At 36.6% G+C, this 17,703-nt stretch overlaps 1 protein-coding gene across 1 annotated transcript in view; it reads left to right on the top strand.

Moving 5' to 3' along the window:
* Positions 1-9,050, top strand: part of SDHAF3 (succinate dehydrogenase complex assembly factor 3) — a 62,240-nt gene extending 53,190 nt beyond the window's left edge. The window contains exon 2 of the mRNA XM_059395730.1: positions 7,650-9,050. Within this exon, the coding sequence (XP_059251713.1) occupies positions 7,650-7,853 (204 nt within the window). The 3' untranslated portion in view covers positions 7,854-9,050. The remainder of the gene's footprint in view (positions 1-7,649) is intronic.
* Positions 9,051-17,703: the final 8,653 nt, after the last annotated feature.

Below are 17,703 nucleotides of genomic sequence, written 5' to 3'. Positions count from 1 at the left end.
GAGTACAGATTCTTTGCCTCTTTGGTTAGATTTATTCCTAGATATCTTATGGTTTTGGGTGAAGTTTTAAATGGGATTGATTCCTAATTTCTATTTCTTCTGTCTCATTGTTGGTGTATAGAAATGTAACTGATTTCTGTGTACTGATTTTCTATCTCTATACTTTACTGAATTCGTGTATGAGTTCTAGCAGTTTTGGGGTGGAGTCTTTTGGTTTTTCCACAAGTATCATATCATCTGCAAAGAGTGAGTGTATTAGCTGTTGTGAGTAAACTGTTATGAACAGAGGTGTGAAAGCATCTGAGTTCCTGCTTTTATTTATTTTGGATATATACCTATGAGTGGAATTGCTGGGTCCTATGGTAATTCTTTCACCTTGTGAGGAACTGCCAAATTGTTTTCCACAGTGGCTATACCATTTTATATTCTTATCAGCATTCGCTAAGGGTTCCATTTTCTTCAGATTCTTGCCAACACAACAGGGCTTTGATTTGCATTTCCCTAATGATGTTGAATAACTTCTAATGTGTTTGTTGACCATATGTATATCATCATTAGAGAAATGTCTACTTAAGTCTTTGTCCATTTTTAAATAGGGCTGTTGTCTTTTTGTTGAAATGTAGGAGTTCTTTTTATGTAAGTCTGAGTTTTTTCATCAAATAAATAGATTGTGAATATTTTTTCACTTTCTTAATAATGTTTTCTGCTACATAGAAGCTTTTGATGAAGCCCTGTTTATTCTTGTATTGCTCATGTTTTGGGGTCATATTTCAGAATGTGTTGCCAAATTCAAGGTCATAAAGATTTATCTGTTTTCTTCTAGGAGTTTTATGATTTTATCTCTTATATTTAGGTCTGAAATTTCATGGATTTTTGTGTTAAGTTTCGTTTATTATGGGAGGTAGGGATCCAGTTTTCCCAGTAGTATCTATTGAAGAGACTATTCTTTCCCCCACTGAGTGAACTTGACCCCCTAGTGAAAAACAATTGGTGATATGTGGAGGGTTTATTTCTGGACTCTTAGTTTTATTCTGTTGGTCTGTATGTTTATATTTTGATTATTTAATGTAGCTTTGCCAGTTTTTAAGTTGTATGCTGTGAGTGCTCCAACTTTGTTCTGCTTTTTCAAGGATGTTTTGGCTATTTGGAGCCTCTTACCTTTCTATGTGAATTTGAGAATGAATTTTCCCATTTCTACAAATGAATAATTTTTTAAAACCCACTTTTTGGATTCTGTTTTGGACATTTGTCCATGCTAATAGGGATTTACTTAATTTACCTGTTAATGGATTATAAAGTAGTATCTGAAATTCTAGTCCAAGATGGCAATATAGAAGACCTTACCTCCAACATTGTCATACCAAATCCATAACTTGTTAGAGCAATTCCTCCTGAAAAAAAGCTGACAGGTGACTGAACAGCTTCTTCACAACAGAACATAGATATACCATGTTTCTGTTTCTTTTGTTGTTCTCTACGTGGTAACATATGGAACCTGAACCACTGCAGACTATAGTGGGGAAGGATATAGTGGGGAGGGACTATAGTACTGAGGGATGCTAAGCAGATATGTTTGCTCTAGACCAAAGGAAAAAACCTGTGGTTTAAAACGGCAACTAGAATGTCAAGGAACCAGCTCTAGAGCCCTGCCAAACAGCAGGAGAGCTGTTGGTAAGTACCAGGCTTTGTGTTCCTCCTCCTCTTGGAAGTACAGCTGGGAGAAGAGGCTGGGTGCCTTGACAGGCCTGCTGCCTCAGGGAGCCCCAGGCCATCTAGTGCATACCAACACCAGATGCCTTGAGGCACAGTAAAAAAGGCTGCCATTTAAAAAGAGCAACTACAAGAAAAAGAACTGGAGACATCACAATTCCAGACTTCAAATTTTATTACAAAGTGGGAATAATTAAAATTGTATAGTATTGGCATAAAAATAGACCTATAGATCAATGGGACAAAACAGAAAACCCAGAAATAAAAATGATTATATAGTCAATTAATCTGTAACAAAAGAGGAAAGAATATACAGTGGGAAAAAGACAGTCTCTTCAACAAATGCTGCTGGGAAAACTGGACAGCCATATGCAAAATAATAAAAATTAGACCACTTTTTTTTTTTTTTTTTTTTTTTTTTTGCTATATGTAAAAATAAACTCTAAGGGCCTAAATGTAAGACTTGAAACCATAAGTATCCTAGAGGAGAGGACAGGCAGTAGTTTCTCTGACATTGGCCATACCAACATCTTCTTAGGTCTGTCTCCTGAGGTAAAGGAAATAAAAGCAAAAATAAACTATTGGGACTATAGCTAAATAAGAAGCTTCTGCACAGTGAAGGATACAACCAACCACATGAAAAGACAACGTACTGAATGAGAGAAGATATTTGCAAATGACCTATCAGATAAAGGGCTAGTATCTAAAATATATAAAGGACTTAACAAACTCAACACCCCAAAAAACAAATAATCCGGTTAAAAAATGGGCAGAAGACATGAACAGACATTTTTCCAAAGAAGACATGCAGGTGGCTGACAAACACATGAAAAGATACCCGGTATCACTCACCATTAGGGAAATGCAAATCAAAACTACAATGAGATATCACTTCATACCTATCAGAATGACTAAAACCAAACCGCAAGAAACAAGTGTTGTCAAGGATGTGGAGAAAAAGGAACTTTCATGCACTGTTGGTAGGAATGCAAGCTGGTGCAGCTACTGTGGAAAACAGTATGGAGTATCCTCAAAAAGTTCAAAATAGATTCTATAATCCAGTAATGCTGTAATAAACTATGGAAGGAGGCCAAGTGTCCACTGATGTACAAATGGATAAAGTATGGTATGTATATACAGTGGACTATAGCTGAGCCATAAAAAATGGAATCTTGCTATTTACAACAACATGTGTAGAGCTAGAGAAAATAATACTATGTGAAATAAGTCAGAGAAAGACAAATACCATATGATTTTACTAATGGGGGGTGAGGGAGAAGAGAGACACCAAGAAACAGACTAAGAGAACAAACTGATGGTTACCAGAGAGGAGATGGGTGGGAGAATGGGTGAAATAGGTGATGAGGATTAAGGAGTGCACCTGTCTTCATCTAAACAAAACAAAAACCAAAGAACAACTACAGTATAAAGGATCTGAACAAGAAGGGAAAATCTGCCAAACAAGAAGGGAGCTGTTGAAATTCTTTCTGGGTAGGAGGGGCTGATAAGAGCCTTGCTTTACTTTTCCCCTTCACCTTGATAGCATGGACAGGAGAAGGATATGGGTGCGCTAGCTGACCTATCACCCCAGTGAGCCCCGGGACCCTAGGCCACACCAGCCCCAGCCATCCCACCAAGGCAGCCTCAGAGCAACATAAACCAGGACTCTCATGGTCAGCACTTACTGCAGTTCCAGCCATCATCAAAGGTGACACAGGTACCAACCACCTTGGAACACTCTAGACCCACACCACTCTGGCTCCAGATGGCTTTGCTAGGGCCCTCTTACCTCAGAGTGCTCTGGAACCTCCTATCTTAAGTGTACTGAGCACCCTGGGACTTTCAGCACCTGCCCTACCAGGGCACCTTCTGCATTGAATGCCTGAGGACCCCCCACTTTTCTTTCACTTTGGCTGTCCTGCCAGGGTGCCTTCTGCACAGAGAGATTGGGGATGACCATATAAAAGACCATTCCTTAAAGGTTAGGAGAATTCTAATTCATAGAAAGAAACACCAGATGTCAAAGTGAGACAGAAGGGAATATACTCCAAATGAAATGGAGATAAGCAATATGTATGATAGAATTTAAAGTGGTGATCAGGAAGGTGCTCACTGGACTGGAGAGAACTCAGAAAATATAAAACAGAACCAGTCAGAGTTGAAGAATACAATAACAAACAAGAAATACACTAGAGGGAATCAACAGTAGATTAGTGGATGCAGGGGAACTGATCAGTGATCTAGAAGACAAGGTCATAGAAAGCATCCAAGCTGAACAGCAAAAGGAGTTTAAAAAATGAGAGGCTAAAAGATATCTTGAACAAAATCAAATGCACGTTCACATTATAGAGGTCCCAGAAGGTGAAGAGAGAGCGGAAGGAAATAGACATCTTGGTCAAGGAATCACACAGAGTTCCAAACAAGATGAACCCAAGGAGGTCCACATTACTTGACACATAGAAATTGAAATCTCAAACATTAGAGATAAATAGAAAATTTTAAAGCAGCAACAGAGGGAAACAGCAGCAACTTTGAATGTATCTTATTACTCCCTTTTGGCCTGTAAAAAGCTGAAAGAATATTCTTGGTTGTAGGCTTTTTTTTTTCCCTATTTGGCAAAGAGTGATAGTTTTCCAAAGAAAAGTTAAACTAAACCAAGCTTACAAGAAATTAGTTAAAGGGACTTCTTTAAGTGGAAAAGAAAAGGCCCTAACTGGAAGTAGGGAAATATGAATAAAAAGATGTATAATATGCCAACATTTATATGAACTGTGGAAGTGGGAGTTAAAAAGTTCCTTTAGAATGTTTTCAAACCTAAGTGGCCACCATTTTAATGTAACTTATAATGTTACATATAAACCTCATGTTAGTCACAAACTGAAAACTTAGAGTAGGTACACCAAAAAATAAAGAGAAGCCAAGCATAACAGCACAGTCACTAATCACAAGGGAAAAGAGTAAGAAAGGAAGAAATGAGCAGAGAACTACAAAAGCAACTGGAAAGCAGTTTAACAAAATGACAAAAACATACCTGGCAATCATTACTTCAAATGTAAATGGTTTATATGCTCCAATCAAAAGACATTAGATTACTGAATGTGTAAAAAAAAAAACAAAGACCATCTATATGCTGTCTACAAGAGACTCATTTTAGAGCTGAAGACACATATAGACTGAAACTGAAAGAATGGAAAAAGATACTCCATTTTAAAAGGGAGGGGAAAAAAACGGGGAAGCAATACTCACATCAGACAAAATAGACTTTAAAACAAAGACAGTAACGAGACAAAGAAGGGCACCACATAATGATAGAGGGATCATCCAACAAGAGGAGACAGCAGTTATAAATAGCTATACACCCAACAGATAGAAAGGGAGAAATTGGGAGTAATATAGTAATAGTAAGGGACTTTAACATCCCACTTACATCAATGGGTAGATTATTCAGGCAGAAAATTAATAAGGCAACAGCAGCTTTACATTTTTTTAAGACCAGATGGACTTACATATATAACATTCCATCCAAAACAACAGAATATACATTCTCTTCAAGGGCACTTGGCAATTCTCCAGGATAGATCACATGTTAGGCCACAAAACAAGTGTCAGTAAATTTAAGAAGATTGAAATCCTATTATCCATCTTTTGCGACCACAAGGGAATGAAACCAGAAATCAGTCACAAGGAAAAGATGGAGAAAACCCAAACACATGGAGGCTAATGAACAAGCAATGAGTCAACAAAGAAATCAAGTGGAAATGAACAAAACAAAACATGGAGACAAATGAAAATGAAAACACAACAGCCCCAAATCTTTGTGATGCAGTGAAAGCCATTTCAGGAGAAACTTACAGTGGTACAGGCCTACTTCAAGAAATAAGATAAATCTATTTTCAACATTTTATAGATGTTGAAAATAGAACTGCCCTATGACCCAGCAATTGCACTACTGGGTATTTACCCTAAAGATACAAACGTAGTGATCCAAAGGGGCACGTGCACCCGAATGTTTATAGCAGCAATGTCCACAATAGCCAAACTATGGAAAGAACCTAGATGTCCATCAACAGATGAATGGATCAAGAAGATGTGGTATATATACAATGGAATAATATGCAGCCATCAAAAGAAATGAAATCTTGCCATTTGCGACAACATGGATGGAACTAGAGCATATCATGCTTAGCGAAATAAGTCAAGCGGAGAAAGACAACTATCATATGATCTCCCTGATATGAGGAAGTGGTGATGCAACATGGGGGCTTAAGTGGGTAGGAGAAGAATAAATGAAACAAGATGGGATTGGGAGGGAGACAAACCATAAGTGACTCTTAATCTCACAAAACAAACTGAGGGTTGCTGGGGGGATGGGGGTTGATAGAAGGGGGGTGGGGTTATGGACATTGGGGAGGGTATGTGCTTTGGTGAGTGCTGTGAAGTGTGTAAACCTGGTGATTCACAGACCTGTACCCCTGGGGATAAAAATATATGTTTATAAAAAATAAAAAATTAAAAAAAAAAGAATAAAAGAAAAAGGAAAAAAAAAGAAATAAGATAAATCTCCAACAACCTAAGCTTACACCTGCAGGAGCTAGCTAGAAAAAGAACACGCAAAGCCCAAATCTAGTAGAAGGAAGGAAATAATAAAGATCAGAACAGAAATAAATGAAATGGAGATGAAAACAATAATGGAAAAGATCAGTGAAACCAAAAGCTGGCTCTTTGAAGAGATGAAGTATCTGAATAAACCTTAGTGTATTTGTCCTTCCTCCTACTGAAAAGTACCATGAGATCACTTCCATTTTTGCTTTGACAAGTAATACCAAGCTTCTTGTGCTACTCATTCACATGTTTGAAAGTCTCTTTACGGCCATAGTTCTCAACCTGGGTCAGTTTTGCCTGCCAGGAAATATTTGGCAATGTTTGCAGACATTTTTGATTGTCAAGATTGTCGAGCATACCTCAGGGAGGTATACCACCACAAAGTATTATCCACATTATCCAATTTGTTAATATTGCGAAGGCTGAGAAACCCTGCTGTGGGGTATACTTTGAGGTGGGATTGCTAAAGCTTGGGGTATGTGCAACTCTTTTCTAGTTATTTTATGAAACAGATTTCTGTAAAACAAATATTTTCAATACAGGTTAAAGGTTTGGAATGTCTTGAATTAAAGTTTCTTTGGTGATAATGGCAACCCAGCAGTTATAAGCAATTTAATTAAACCAGATGGAGTTAGTGGCATTACATAGAGTTAACTGATATATTTACTTACATAGAGGGCGCATATATCTTTTAACTTCATGAACTAAAACACATGGTTGCCTCCTGTCTGATGAAAGATTGGCTATACAGGAGAGTCTGCTTCAAAAAAGTATCCCCTGTGTAAGACAATAGTAGTTGGAATATTAGGCTGAAGATGATGATTGAATAAGAGAAAAATGATAGCATGAAAAATGTAGAATTTTTTCCTGACAGAAATTATTATTAAATATAGAAGGGTTAAAGGTTTGAAAACGTTCTCTCTAGTGTGATTTAAATTAATGCTTTAATTGTAACAAGGGAATTAATCATGAATTTTGCAACCCACTTTTAAGTTTTTAAGAGCCCTCCATCCCCATAAAAACCCAAGGAAAGCTATCGGCAATGCTTATGTGCATACAATTTAGCACATGACTGTTGGGTGGTTTATGCATGTTCTTTGAGTCTGTTCATGGGTTACACCCAGCACACAGATTTCTAGGTTAAAAACTTTTCTAAAAAGGTATATTTGAAATTGTCAGTGAGTAGTAAAGACACAACTATATTGTTTGTATCTTCAGTGATAGAGAGAAATAGGTGACTTGGAATTAGAATTTTTCAAGTCCTCTAACATTAAATGGATGAGTACTTAATTATATAATTATATATATATAAGCCTTTTTGTTTTTTGTCTTATTAGGTGTATGCAGCAGTGCTATGGCAACAGACTAATGAAAACAGACAAAATTCAACAGAAAAAGTATGTTTTGGAGCTGCCCTCCCAGAAGAAAAACTTAATGACTTTCGTGATGAACAAATCGGACAGTTGCAGGAGCTGATGCAAGAAGCAACTAAACCCAATAGACAATTCAGTATGACTGAATCCAGGAAACCAAAATGTTAGACTATACAATAAAGCTTAACAAGTATTTTAAGTTGCACTACTGGTTAATTACCCCAAAGATACAGATGTAGTGAAAAGAAGGTCCATCTGTACCCCAATGTTCATAGCAGCAGTGGCCACAGTCATCAAACTGTGGAAAGAACCAAGATGTCCTTCAACGGACGAATAGATAAAGAAGATATGGTCCATTTATTATGCCTCCATCAGAAAGGATGAATACCCAACTTTTATATCAACATGGACGGGACTGGAAGACATTATGCTGAGTGAAATAAGTCAAGGAGAGAGAGTCAGTCATATGGTTTCACTTACTTGTGGAGCATAAGGAATAGTATGGAGAGTATTGGGAGATGGAGAGAAGTGAGTTGGGGAAATCAGAGGGGGAGACAAACCATGAGAGACTGTGGACTCTGAGAAACAAACTGAGGGTTTTGGAAAGGAAGGGAATGGGGGGTTGGTTGAGTCTGGTGGGGGTATTAAGGAGGGCACGTAGTGCATGGAACACTGGGTGTGGTGCATAAACAATGAATCTTGGAACACTGAAAAAAAATTAAAGAAAAAATAAGTATTTTAAGTTCAGAAGCCCTTATTTTAACTCCCCTGTTTTTTTTTTTTTTTTTTTTTTTACTTTATTTCTTAAGCTTTTAGGCTTTAAGAATGCCTGGTATTAATGAAATATTTTATTTTGGGGATGTTATTAATGCTGTCTGTAATATGTAGATCAATATGAGTAGTAGACAAGACTTCATATTATTGAAGTAACACTACTTGCTGGATAGGATTTGATTTTTGGACTAAATAAGAAAGTGACTCTTTCTTGGAAAAGTTGTGGAATTTTGCCAGAAGTTTTTTTATATATAAATTTAATGCTGTTCTTGTTCAAGCATTATTAGCCTCATGGTTTTAGCTTCAACAGGTAAGTATATTGTGATAATAACAGATGTGGAGTTCCAACAAGGTTGTTATTTACATGCATTGTCAACCTGAAAGTTTCATCATTTTTACTTTAATAATGAATGATTATTTTTGTAAACAGCCCTTCTCCAGATACAATGAAAGATTAAAAAGAAGCTTTAAGATTTGATATCATACATTGTATAACCCATCATATAAATGATAGTGTAATGTATTTACAGTGTTTATCAATAACAGATGACCCATTAAATTATATAAAGATATAAAACACTTTCATAAAATTTTTTGTTTATAAACAAAGTTAAGTGGTAATCCCATGTACATCCTAAAATGTTTAATTTTTAAAAATTACTAAAATGACTTGTAACTTTTTAATTATGTATGTCTACTTTGAGATTCTGAAGTGATCATTTTTCAGATGCTATTGCATTTATTCAGATCTTTAAAAATTGATCCATATTTACTCTCTTGCCATATTGGGCTGCTTCTCTGTGAACAGCTGCCAGACTCCTCACTCCTTTTAGCAGTCCTCATTGAGTCTAGAGCCCTCAATGTAAATTGATATAACCACTGTGGAAAAGAGCATGGAGGTTCCTCAGAAAATCAAAAATAGAAATACCATATGATCTAGTAATTGCACTACTGGGTATTTACCCAAGAATTCGAAAACACTAATTCAAAAAGATGTATGCACCCCTATGTGTACTGCAGCATTATTTACAATAGTCAAGATATGGGTCCTAAGTGTCCATTGATAGGTGAATGAATAAAGAAGACACAGTGTGTGTATGTGTATATATAAAATGAAATATTACTCGGCCATAAAAAATGAATGAAATCTTGTAATTTGCAACAAAATGGAAGGACCTAGAGGGTATTATTCTAAGTAAAGTAAGTCAGACAGAGAAGGACCAATGGCATATGATCACTTATATGTAGAACTAAAACACAAAACAAATGAACAAACAATCAAAAATCGAAACAGTCTCATAAATACTGAGAACTGTTAGTTGCCAGTGGGGAGCGGGTGGGGAATGCAAAATAAATGAAGGGGATTGAGAGGCATAAACTTTTGATTATAAAATAAGTCATACTGAAAAATATGAAAAAATTTTTCATATTTTCACTGAAAAATACAGTATAGAGAATATGACAGTATTCTAAAATAGTCTATAATATTGTAATTACTGTGTGTAGTGACAGAGGGTAACTACACTTACTGTTGTGAACACTGTGTAATGTATAATTGTTGAATTACTATGTTGTTCACTTGAAACCAGTATAATAGTATACATCGACTATATACTTCAATTAAAAATAGAAAAAGTAAAGCGTAGGTTATATAAGAAGAGAATAAAGGTATTTTAATTTAAGTATAAATATGATTTCTAATGTTTAACTCATTTTTATATAACAACCACTTTAGTGGTTTACATGTTATATAGAATTTTTGAATGTAAAACCAACCACTAAAATGATTGTTTTGTAGAAATGAGTGTGTAACTTTCAAGCTAGTAATTGAGGAAAAATGAGGTAGAAAACAATTTTATAAAATAAGGAAAGTAAAAAGAAAAACAGAATGATGAACAGAAAAAATTTGAGATTATAGAATAAATAAAATTTGTTAGTAACACATCAAATATGTGGACTAAGTTATCCAGCTGGAGGCAGAATAAACTGATTGACAAATATAAATAAAACCATTTATATACACACCTACAGCATAAAATAAAGTTTGAAAATAAAATTTTGGTGAAAGTTATACCAATGAAAAGTAGTCTGATATATTTATATCTGAAAACAACTGTGAAGCCAGAAACACCATTAAAGAAAGCAAACTTATTATAATGAAAGGTTTAATTCACCGAAAGGGTAATTTTTAAATCGGTTTACCTAGAAATAAATGATTAAGCAGCTCCATATTTTAGGGAGTTAACACAGTTGTAAGTCACCAATGAATCAATCAATAAATACTAATGGATCCTAAAATATAAGTGGAAATGAACACTGGTGAAATACTCTGAAATTTATGGGCTGTAGCTTAAAACAGTAGCTGGAGGAAATTCATAGCTTTGTATCTAACAAAAAGAAAGACTGAATATTAATGAGAAGTATCTATCTTAATAAATTAGAAAAACAGCACAAAATAATCCCAAAGGAAATAAAGATTAGAGCAGAAAGTAATAAAAACATGAAGTTTATTCTTAGAAAAAGACTTCTTTTCAGTGAGAAATCTCTGGTAAAAGTTGGATAAGAAAAAAAAGTATCAGGAGGGAAAAGAGGACATAACCATTTCTTTTCTGATATTTAGTAGATATACTATGAACAACTCAAAGCCAGAAAATTTGCAGCATAGAAGAGCTAATTTTTAGAAATTATATAGCTTAGCAAAGTAGATCACCCCCCCCCCAAAAAAGGTTCTATAGCTCTTCCATTAATTTTATCAATATTAATAGAAAGAAAATTTGAGGCTTAAACAACTTCTTTGCTGAGTTCAGCTAAATATTCAAGAACTTTAACAAGTTTTTCTATAGAATAGAAAAAGAAGTATACTTCTTCCTAACTCATTTTGTGAGACGGTCAAATATCTGATACCAAATAATGGTATTGGTAAGGAAAACTACAGGCCAATTTCACTTATGATATAGATGCATAATTCTAAATATTAGTAAAACAAATACAGTAAAAGAAGACTCATCATGACTTGGTCATGTTTATGTTAGAAATCTAAGGTTGTTTTCACATTAGAAAATCAATTACTATGATCCACCACATAATCAAATTAAAGATTTAATTGTGATCTCATTAGAGCTATAAAAAGCATTTGCTAAGCATTCAACATCTATTCATGATAAAAATGCTCCTAGCAAACTAGATATAAAGGGCACTTCATCCGTCTAATTAAAGGGTTTCTATCAAACATCTGCAACAAACATAATGAATCCTTGAAAGCTTTCTCTTTGAGATTGGGGAAAAGACAAGAATGTCATCACTGCCTTTCAAATCAAAACTGTAAGTCTGAAATAATTTTAATGTATATGTTGAACATCCCCAAGAATCTACAAATTATTAGAATTAGAAATTTAACAAGATTGTTAGATGCAAAAATTGCTGTATAAAAATCAATTGCATTTCTTTAAGTTTTTTTTTTAAAGATTTTATTTATTTGTCAGCGAGCGAGAGAGAGAGTTTGCACAAGCAAGTAGAGCAGCAGGCAGAGAGAGAAGCAGGCTACCTACTGAACAAGGTGCCCAATGCAGCACTGGATCACAGGACCCTGGGATCATGACCTGAACCAAAGGTAGCAGCTTAACCGACTGAGCCACCCAGGCATCCCCAAATATCAATTGCATTTTTATATAAACAGCACCAATGTGAAAATTTATAAAATATTAAAATAATAAACAGAAAGCAATTTCACAAAAGGTATTCAACTGGAGAAAATTTTGAAATTCTACTTAAAGACCCTAAAGAAAACTGAAAATGTGCTATTCTTTTGTTCACTTTGTTACATTTGTATAGTTCTGACTGCCAAGTGCTCAGGTAACATGGGACAAAGCAAAATTCTTTAAAGCATTAAAGGTCCTTATACCTAAGGCTAAACCTTGACTATATTATTGAATTCATTCATATCCTGAGGGCTAGCAAATCAGCACCTGCACATTTGTCATGCTTCATTTTTTTGGATTTAGTTTCTCATTGCAGATTTGTCAATGTCCAGTGAATTTTGTTAACTTGTATCAAGTTTATGAATAAAGAAACATTAAAGTGTTACTCCATGCTCAAGGAGTGGGAGATTTAGAATTGTAAATATAATTATTCCCGAACGCTTTATAGTTTCTAAGTAATCTTCATCAAAATTCCAAATGGTTTTTTAATTAAAAAGCACACTTAAAGATTTATATCAAAGTGGAAAGGACCAAAACCAGCCAATTGACTAAGAAGAAGAATGTAATAGAACTTTCTCTGCCTGCCGGTATTGAAACACATTATAACTAGTTATGAAGAGAGTGCAACATTTTATTATATGGAGGCATAGCTGATGGCAATGGTGGTACCATCCTATAGGGCAGAAGGGACTGCTTTTCAACAAATGGTTCTGGGAAATTTAGGTATTCTTATGGAAAATAAGTTCTTGGGTACCTAGAGTTGTAGATTTCTTAAAGATCAAAAGGTAGAAGGCAAAATTATGACACTTTAAGAATACAGTGTAAAGAGTATCTTCAAAATACTGAGATAGGAATGGATTTTTTAAAAATAGGCTTCACATCCATCATGGAGCCCTATGCAGGGCTTGAACTCACATCCCTGAGATCAAGACCTGAGCCAAGATCAAGAGTCCGATGCTTAATCCACTGAGCCACCTTAATCCAGGTCCCCCAGGAGGGTTTTTTGTGCAAAAGTGAGAGAGCACAAGCAGGGGTGGGAGTGGAGGGGCAAAGGGAGAAGGAGAGAGAGAATCTCAAGCAGGCTTCACATCCATTGTGGAGCCCAATGCAGACTTGATCCCACCATTCTGAGATCATGACCTGAGCTGAAATCAAGAGTCAGATGCTTAACCAACTGAGCCACCCATGTGCCCTGGGGGAGGATTTTTTAAAGACACAATCGGCTCTAGCTGTAAAGGAAAAAAGTGAACATATCTCAACAATTAGCAAGTTATTTTTTCCATCAAGAGCAATAAGCAGTCCAAATGCTTGCCTCGGATTATGAAGAGGTAGTTGTATCACATCAATAACGCTCAAAGAAATAATACAACATCTAAAGAACTATATATCAATAAGAACAATGTAAGATTCAAAACAAAAGGGAGGAAAACCTTGAACAAGAGATTCATAAGTTCAGATGGTCAGTAAACAAAACAAAAGCCTTTGTTTCATTTGTAACAGAGAAATGCAAGTATAAATCACAATGAGATTGTATTACACAACTTTCAAATTGCCTAAAGTAAGGAAACTGACAATAACATCTCATTGAGAATGATAGAAAGTAATGGAAACTCTCCTGTCTTGTTAATGAGAGTGTTAATTAGCATAACTTCTTTTAGAAAACAATTTGACATTCTCAAACAAATTTGAAGATGTTAAACTGTCTAAACACTACTGCATTATGATGTGGTGGTTAAGTACAGACTCTGTTGCCAACTCCATGGATTTGAATCCCATCTTTTTACTTCTATGACCTTGAGTATGTGACTTCATATATAAGAGGAAGATTTTTTTTCTCTTACTCCCAATTACTGTCCTAGGAACTACGTTTTGCCCTCATGGGATTTTTTTGGTGACGATTAAATGAGTTCATCTATGTAAAATGCTCCTAACAGTATCCAGAACATCATAAATACTACAAAGAGTTTTCTATCATTGTTATTGCTATCATTATTATTAATATTACTTTACAACCCACAAAATCACTCTGACATGTACACGAGATAATCTTGTGCATTTGTAGAAGATTAGGATACTATACAAGAATGCTCAGAGAAGAATGATTTTAGCAGCCCCAAGCCAGAACCGATCCTAATGTCCCTCAAACAGACTGGATAAAAAGTTATGGTACATAGAGAGCAATGAAGCAGAATGCACTACAGCCTCTCCTAACTACAAGACTGATGGAAAGAAAGAAGTCCTATCTAAGCACACACAGTATGAATCCATTGGTACAAAGTTCAAAACCAGGCAAAGTGAAGGAATAGTGTAAGGGATGCAGATATTAGTCGTAAAACTATAAAGAAAAGCAAGAAAATAACAGTCACAAAAATTAGGAGGATGGTTACCTCTAAAGGAGCAAACAAAGCTAGGGCTGAGAATGATACATGGGGCTTTTCAGGGTTCCTGGATGATGGTGTTTTATATTTTAAAGGTTTCCGTGAATGTTTACCATTATTCCTCTCTTCTCCCAACATACGGCAGACTGGACCTTGTTTAAAAAAAGGAGCATTGCAGTATTGAGTATGATATTGGATTAAAATCAAACAAATCAGATACCCATACTCAATATTCAATAAAGTAGGAAAATAATCATTTTATTTTATTAAGAATCAACTACAGATATTCTTTAATTTAATATAATTAGTTCCCCCTTTTTTAGTGTAATCCAACTGTCTACAGTTTTGATTTATTCATAGCATTTCATGAATGTGTTCAGTATGTACTGCAGGAATGCACTGGCTTGAGAAGGAAAATAAAGATAAGGGTTAGTTTTCTGTTTACTCTTGTTTTTTGTTTTTTGTTTTTTGTTTTTGTTTTTATAAAGCTCTTTGCTTTCTAGCCCTTGGCCCTATTTTATGTTGATGTGTTTCAAGTGAACTTGGTTTTGCAGTGAATGGCAGGTGAGGTTTGTATGAGACTGACAGACAAAAGACTCTAAGACCTTTATAATGTCAATTAGATTCATATAAAGCTGTTTAATCGGAAGAGGCAGAGAAGTTTATCTGGTCTAACCACATTTTTCACCTTTTCATTTTTAGAATTTATTTGGTCAAGAAATGCATCTTCACTTTCAAAGATTAGTGAATTTGAAACACAAATTTGCTTGTTTCAACTAGTTTTGTGGTCTGAATATCTCTAACTGTGATAGAAACGTAGAAATGCTGGGCTCAAGCAGCAATTATTATGGGCTTCAATAAATGGGTGATTTCTAGACAAGCTCTAAGACTCTGTGCTATTTTAGCAAAGAAATAATGGAGTTCAATGCTAAATACCTGACATAGTACACCCTTTTCAGGGTTTCAAAACATCTCAGTGCAGAAGCTGAATGTTAAATAATTGTTGCTAAGCAACTTTAAAATAATAACTGTCTGCAGAGGAACGGCCTATCTGGTGAATGCCGCCACTCACATGAGATCGCTGGAAAGGGAATCAAGCACCAGGATAAGAAGAGGAAAATTGTAAATTTAAAATGTGTATCACAACGAACTTGTAAGACAAGCTCACTCAAAAGCAATGTGATTTTTATTTTTATTTTCGTAAAGATTTTGTTTATTTATTTGGCAGAGAGAGAGAGCGAAAACAAGCTGGGGGAGTGGGAGGAAGAGCAAGGGAGAGGGAGAAGCAGGCTCCCAACCTAGGAGCCCAGTGTGAGGCTCCTCCCCAGGACCCTGCCATTGTGACCTGAGCTGTAGGCAGATGCTCAACCAACTGAGCCACCCCGACACCCCAGCAACGTGATTTTTCAATGATTAATAAAAGAAAACATTATGGTTAAAACATTTGAATGAACTAGATTTGAATTAGTTGATCTTTTACACCAACTATTCTAATGTTAAGGAGATGTGAATTGGATCTCAAAGCTTTATGAAATGTTCTGCCTTCTAGAGACAGGCATCTCACATTGTTTAACTGGTGTCCCCATCTGTCTTCCTAGAGAATCCAAATTCCATAAGGGCAGGAATTTTGTCTTGTTTGTTGCAGTTTTGTCAGTATGCACAGCTGTGCCAACCACACCGCAAGCACTCAATAAATATTTGTTCAATAAAATAATGATATCAAAAATAGCGCATCGGTCAAGATCGTTCTGGAAACAGAAAACCATTAATTTGAATATAGAAGGTTTACTATAAAAAAGTATTAACTATAATAGAGAAGCAACTAAGAAGACCTAGGAAGAACTCTAAAGGATGCACTATCCAAGGAAAGACTGAGTTGGAACGGGGTTCCCTCCCCAAGGCTGGGATTCAGAGCTTACTGGAAAAGATGCGGTTGCAGCCCGTGGGCCAGCAGAGATGACAGTTGTATTTTCCAGGTTAGAGGTGGTCTGTCTTTCTGGGCAAACAGGAAGCTGGCAGGTGGGTTTGCAGAGGGAGCTGGGGGTAGTTGGATCCTGCTCATCGCAGGGCAGTGTGCAGCCCGGGGTATGCGGTGTACATTTCTGGAGGACCCGGTGTAAGAACTTTGGGAGTGTGGGCAGGCTGAGGCGGGCAGCAGGCACAGAGAGAATCAGGTGCTGGGAGGCCTGGGAGGGCCATGTGAAGTGTTCGCCAGGCCAGGCTACAAGCTTGACAAGAGACTAAATCTTGGGTGTGCAGCCGGGACAGAGCACCCCTGGATATCCCAGACCTGTGCCACTGACCCCCAGAGGCTGCAGGATCCAGAAGCAAAGATGGCAGCACACTGTCATCAGGGAGAAAAATCCATCGACAAAGCTCAGTACTGTGCTCACTGCAAAGGAGGACTGAAGTCCGCATTAGCATAGAACTGGTGACACAGGACGACTTCGGAAAGGAGAGGCAATAAACTGACATCCGGCACATCCAGCTAACAGAGATGCTCATTTCATGCCAGCCAGGCTTCAGATGGAGCCTCTCACGTAAACATCAGCTCTCTCATTGTTGGGTTGCTGTTATTTTCTGTTTTATAGATGAATAATCTGGAATTTAGAGGAGTGAAATAACCCACTAGAGATGAGAGAGCTGGTAAGTACAAGAGCTGGGATCAACGTTTAGGAGTTTGCTAGCATCTGTGCCCTTCACCCCTGCACTGTCACACTTCCTCCTGAAGGAAAACGGGATTGAATTGGTAAAGGTGATAGATGGGCCCGCTGTTGGGTCAACACTTATGGGTCATGTCCTCATCAAGGGACACATCAGACACTTGCTTTCCGGTGGCCTTACCCTCCCAGAGAGTCTCAGGTTCTCAGCGTGCTATTAGGCACCCCTGCATCAATTCCTCCTAGATGAGTGCCCTGCGCTGGGCACCTGGTGGTCAGGCCAACACACAGGACAGTCCTCGCTGGAGTCCCCTATGCAGGGAGACAGTCGTGGCAGGAAACAGTACATGACACCTCTCTCAAAAGTAGGAGACTGTGTAGTAAATTTCCCAAAGTTCTGACGTCACACAAATGGCCTCTAAAACACAACAGAGCCCTTAGGATCTTTCACATTCAGGAATGGAGAGAAATACACCTGTTCACTCTGAGAACCACACGAAACACCCTC

The sequence above is a fragment of the Mustela nigripes genome, chromosome 4, assembly GCF_022355385.1.
Source record: "Mustela nigripes isolate SB6536 chromosome 4, MUSNIG.SB6536, whole genome shotgun sequence".
Classification (NCBI taxonomy): Eukaryota; Metazoa; Chordata; class Mammalia; order Carnivora; family Mustelidae; genus Mustela; species Mustela nigripes.
The sequence above is the reverse complement of the archived record's forward strand: the minus strand, read 5'-3'. Positions and strand labels throughout refer to the sequence as shown.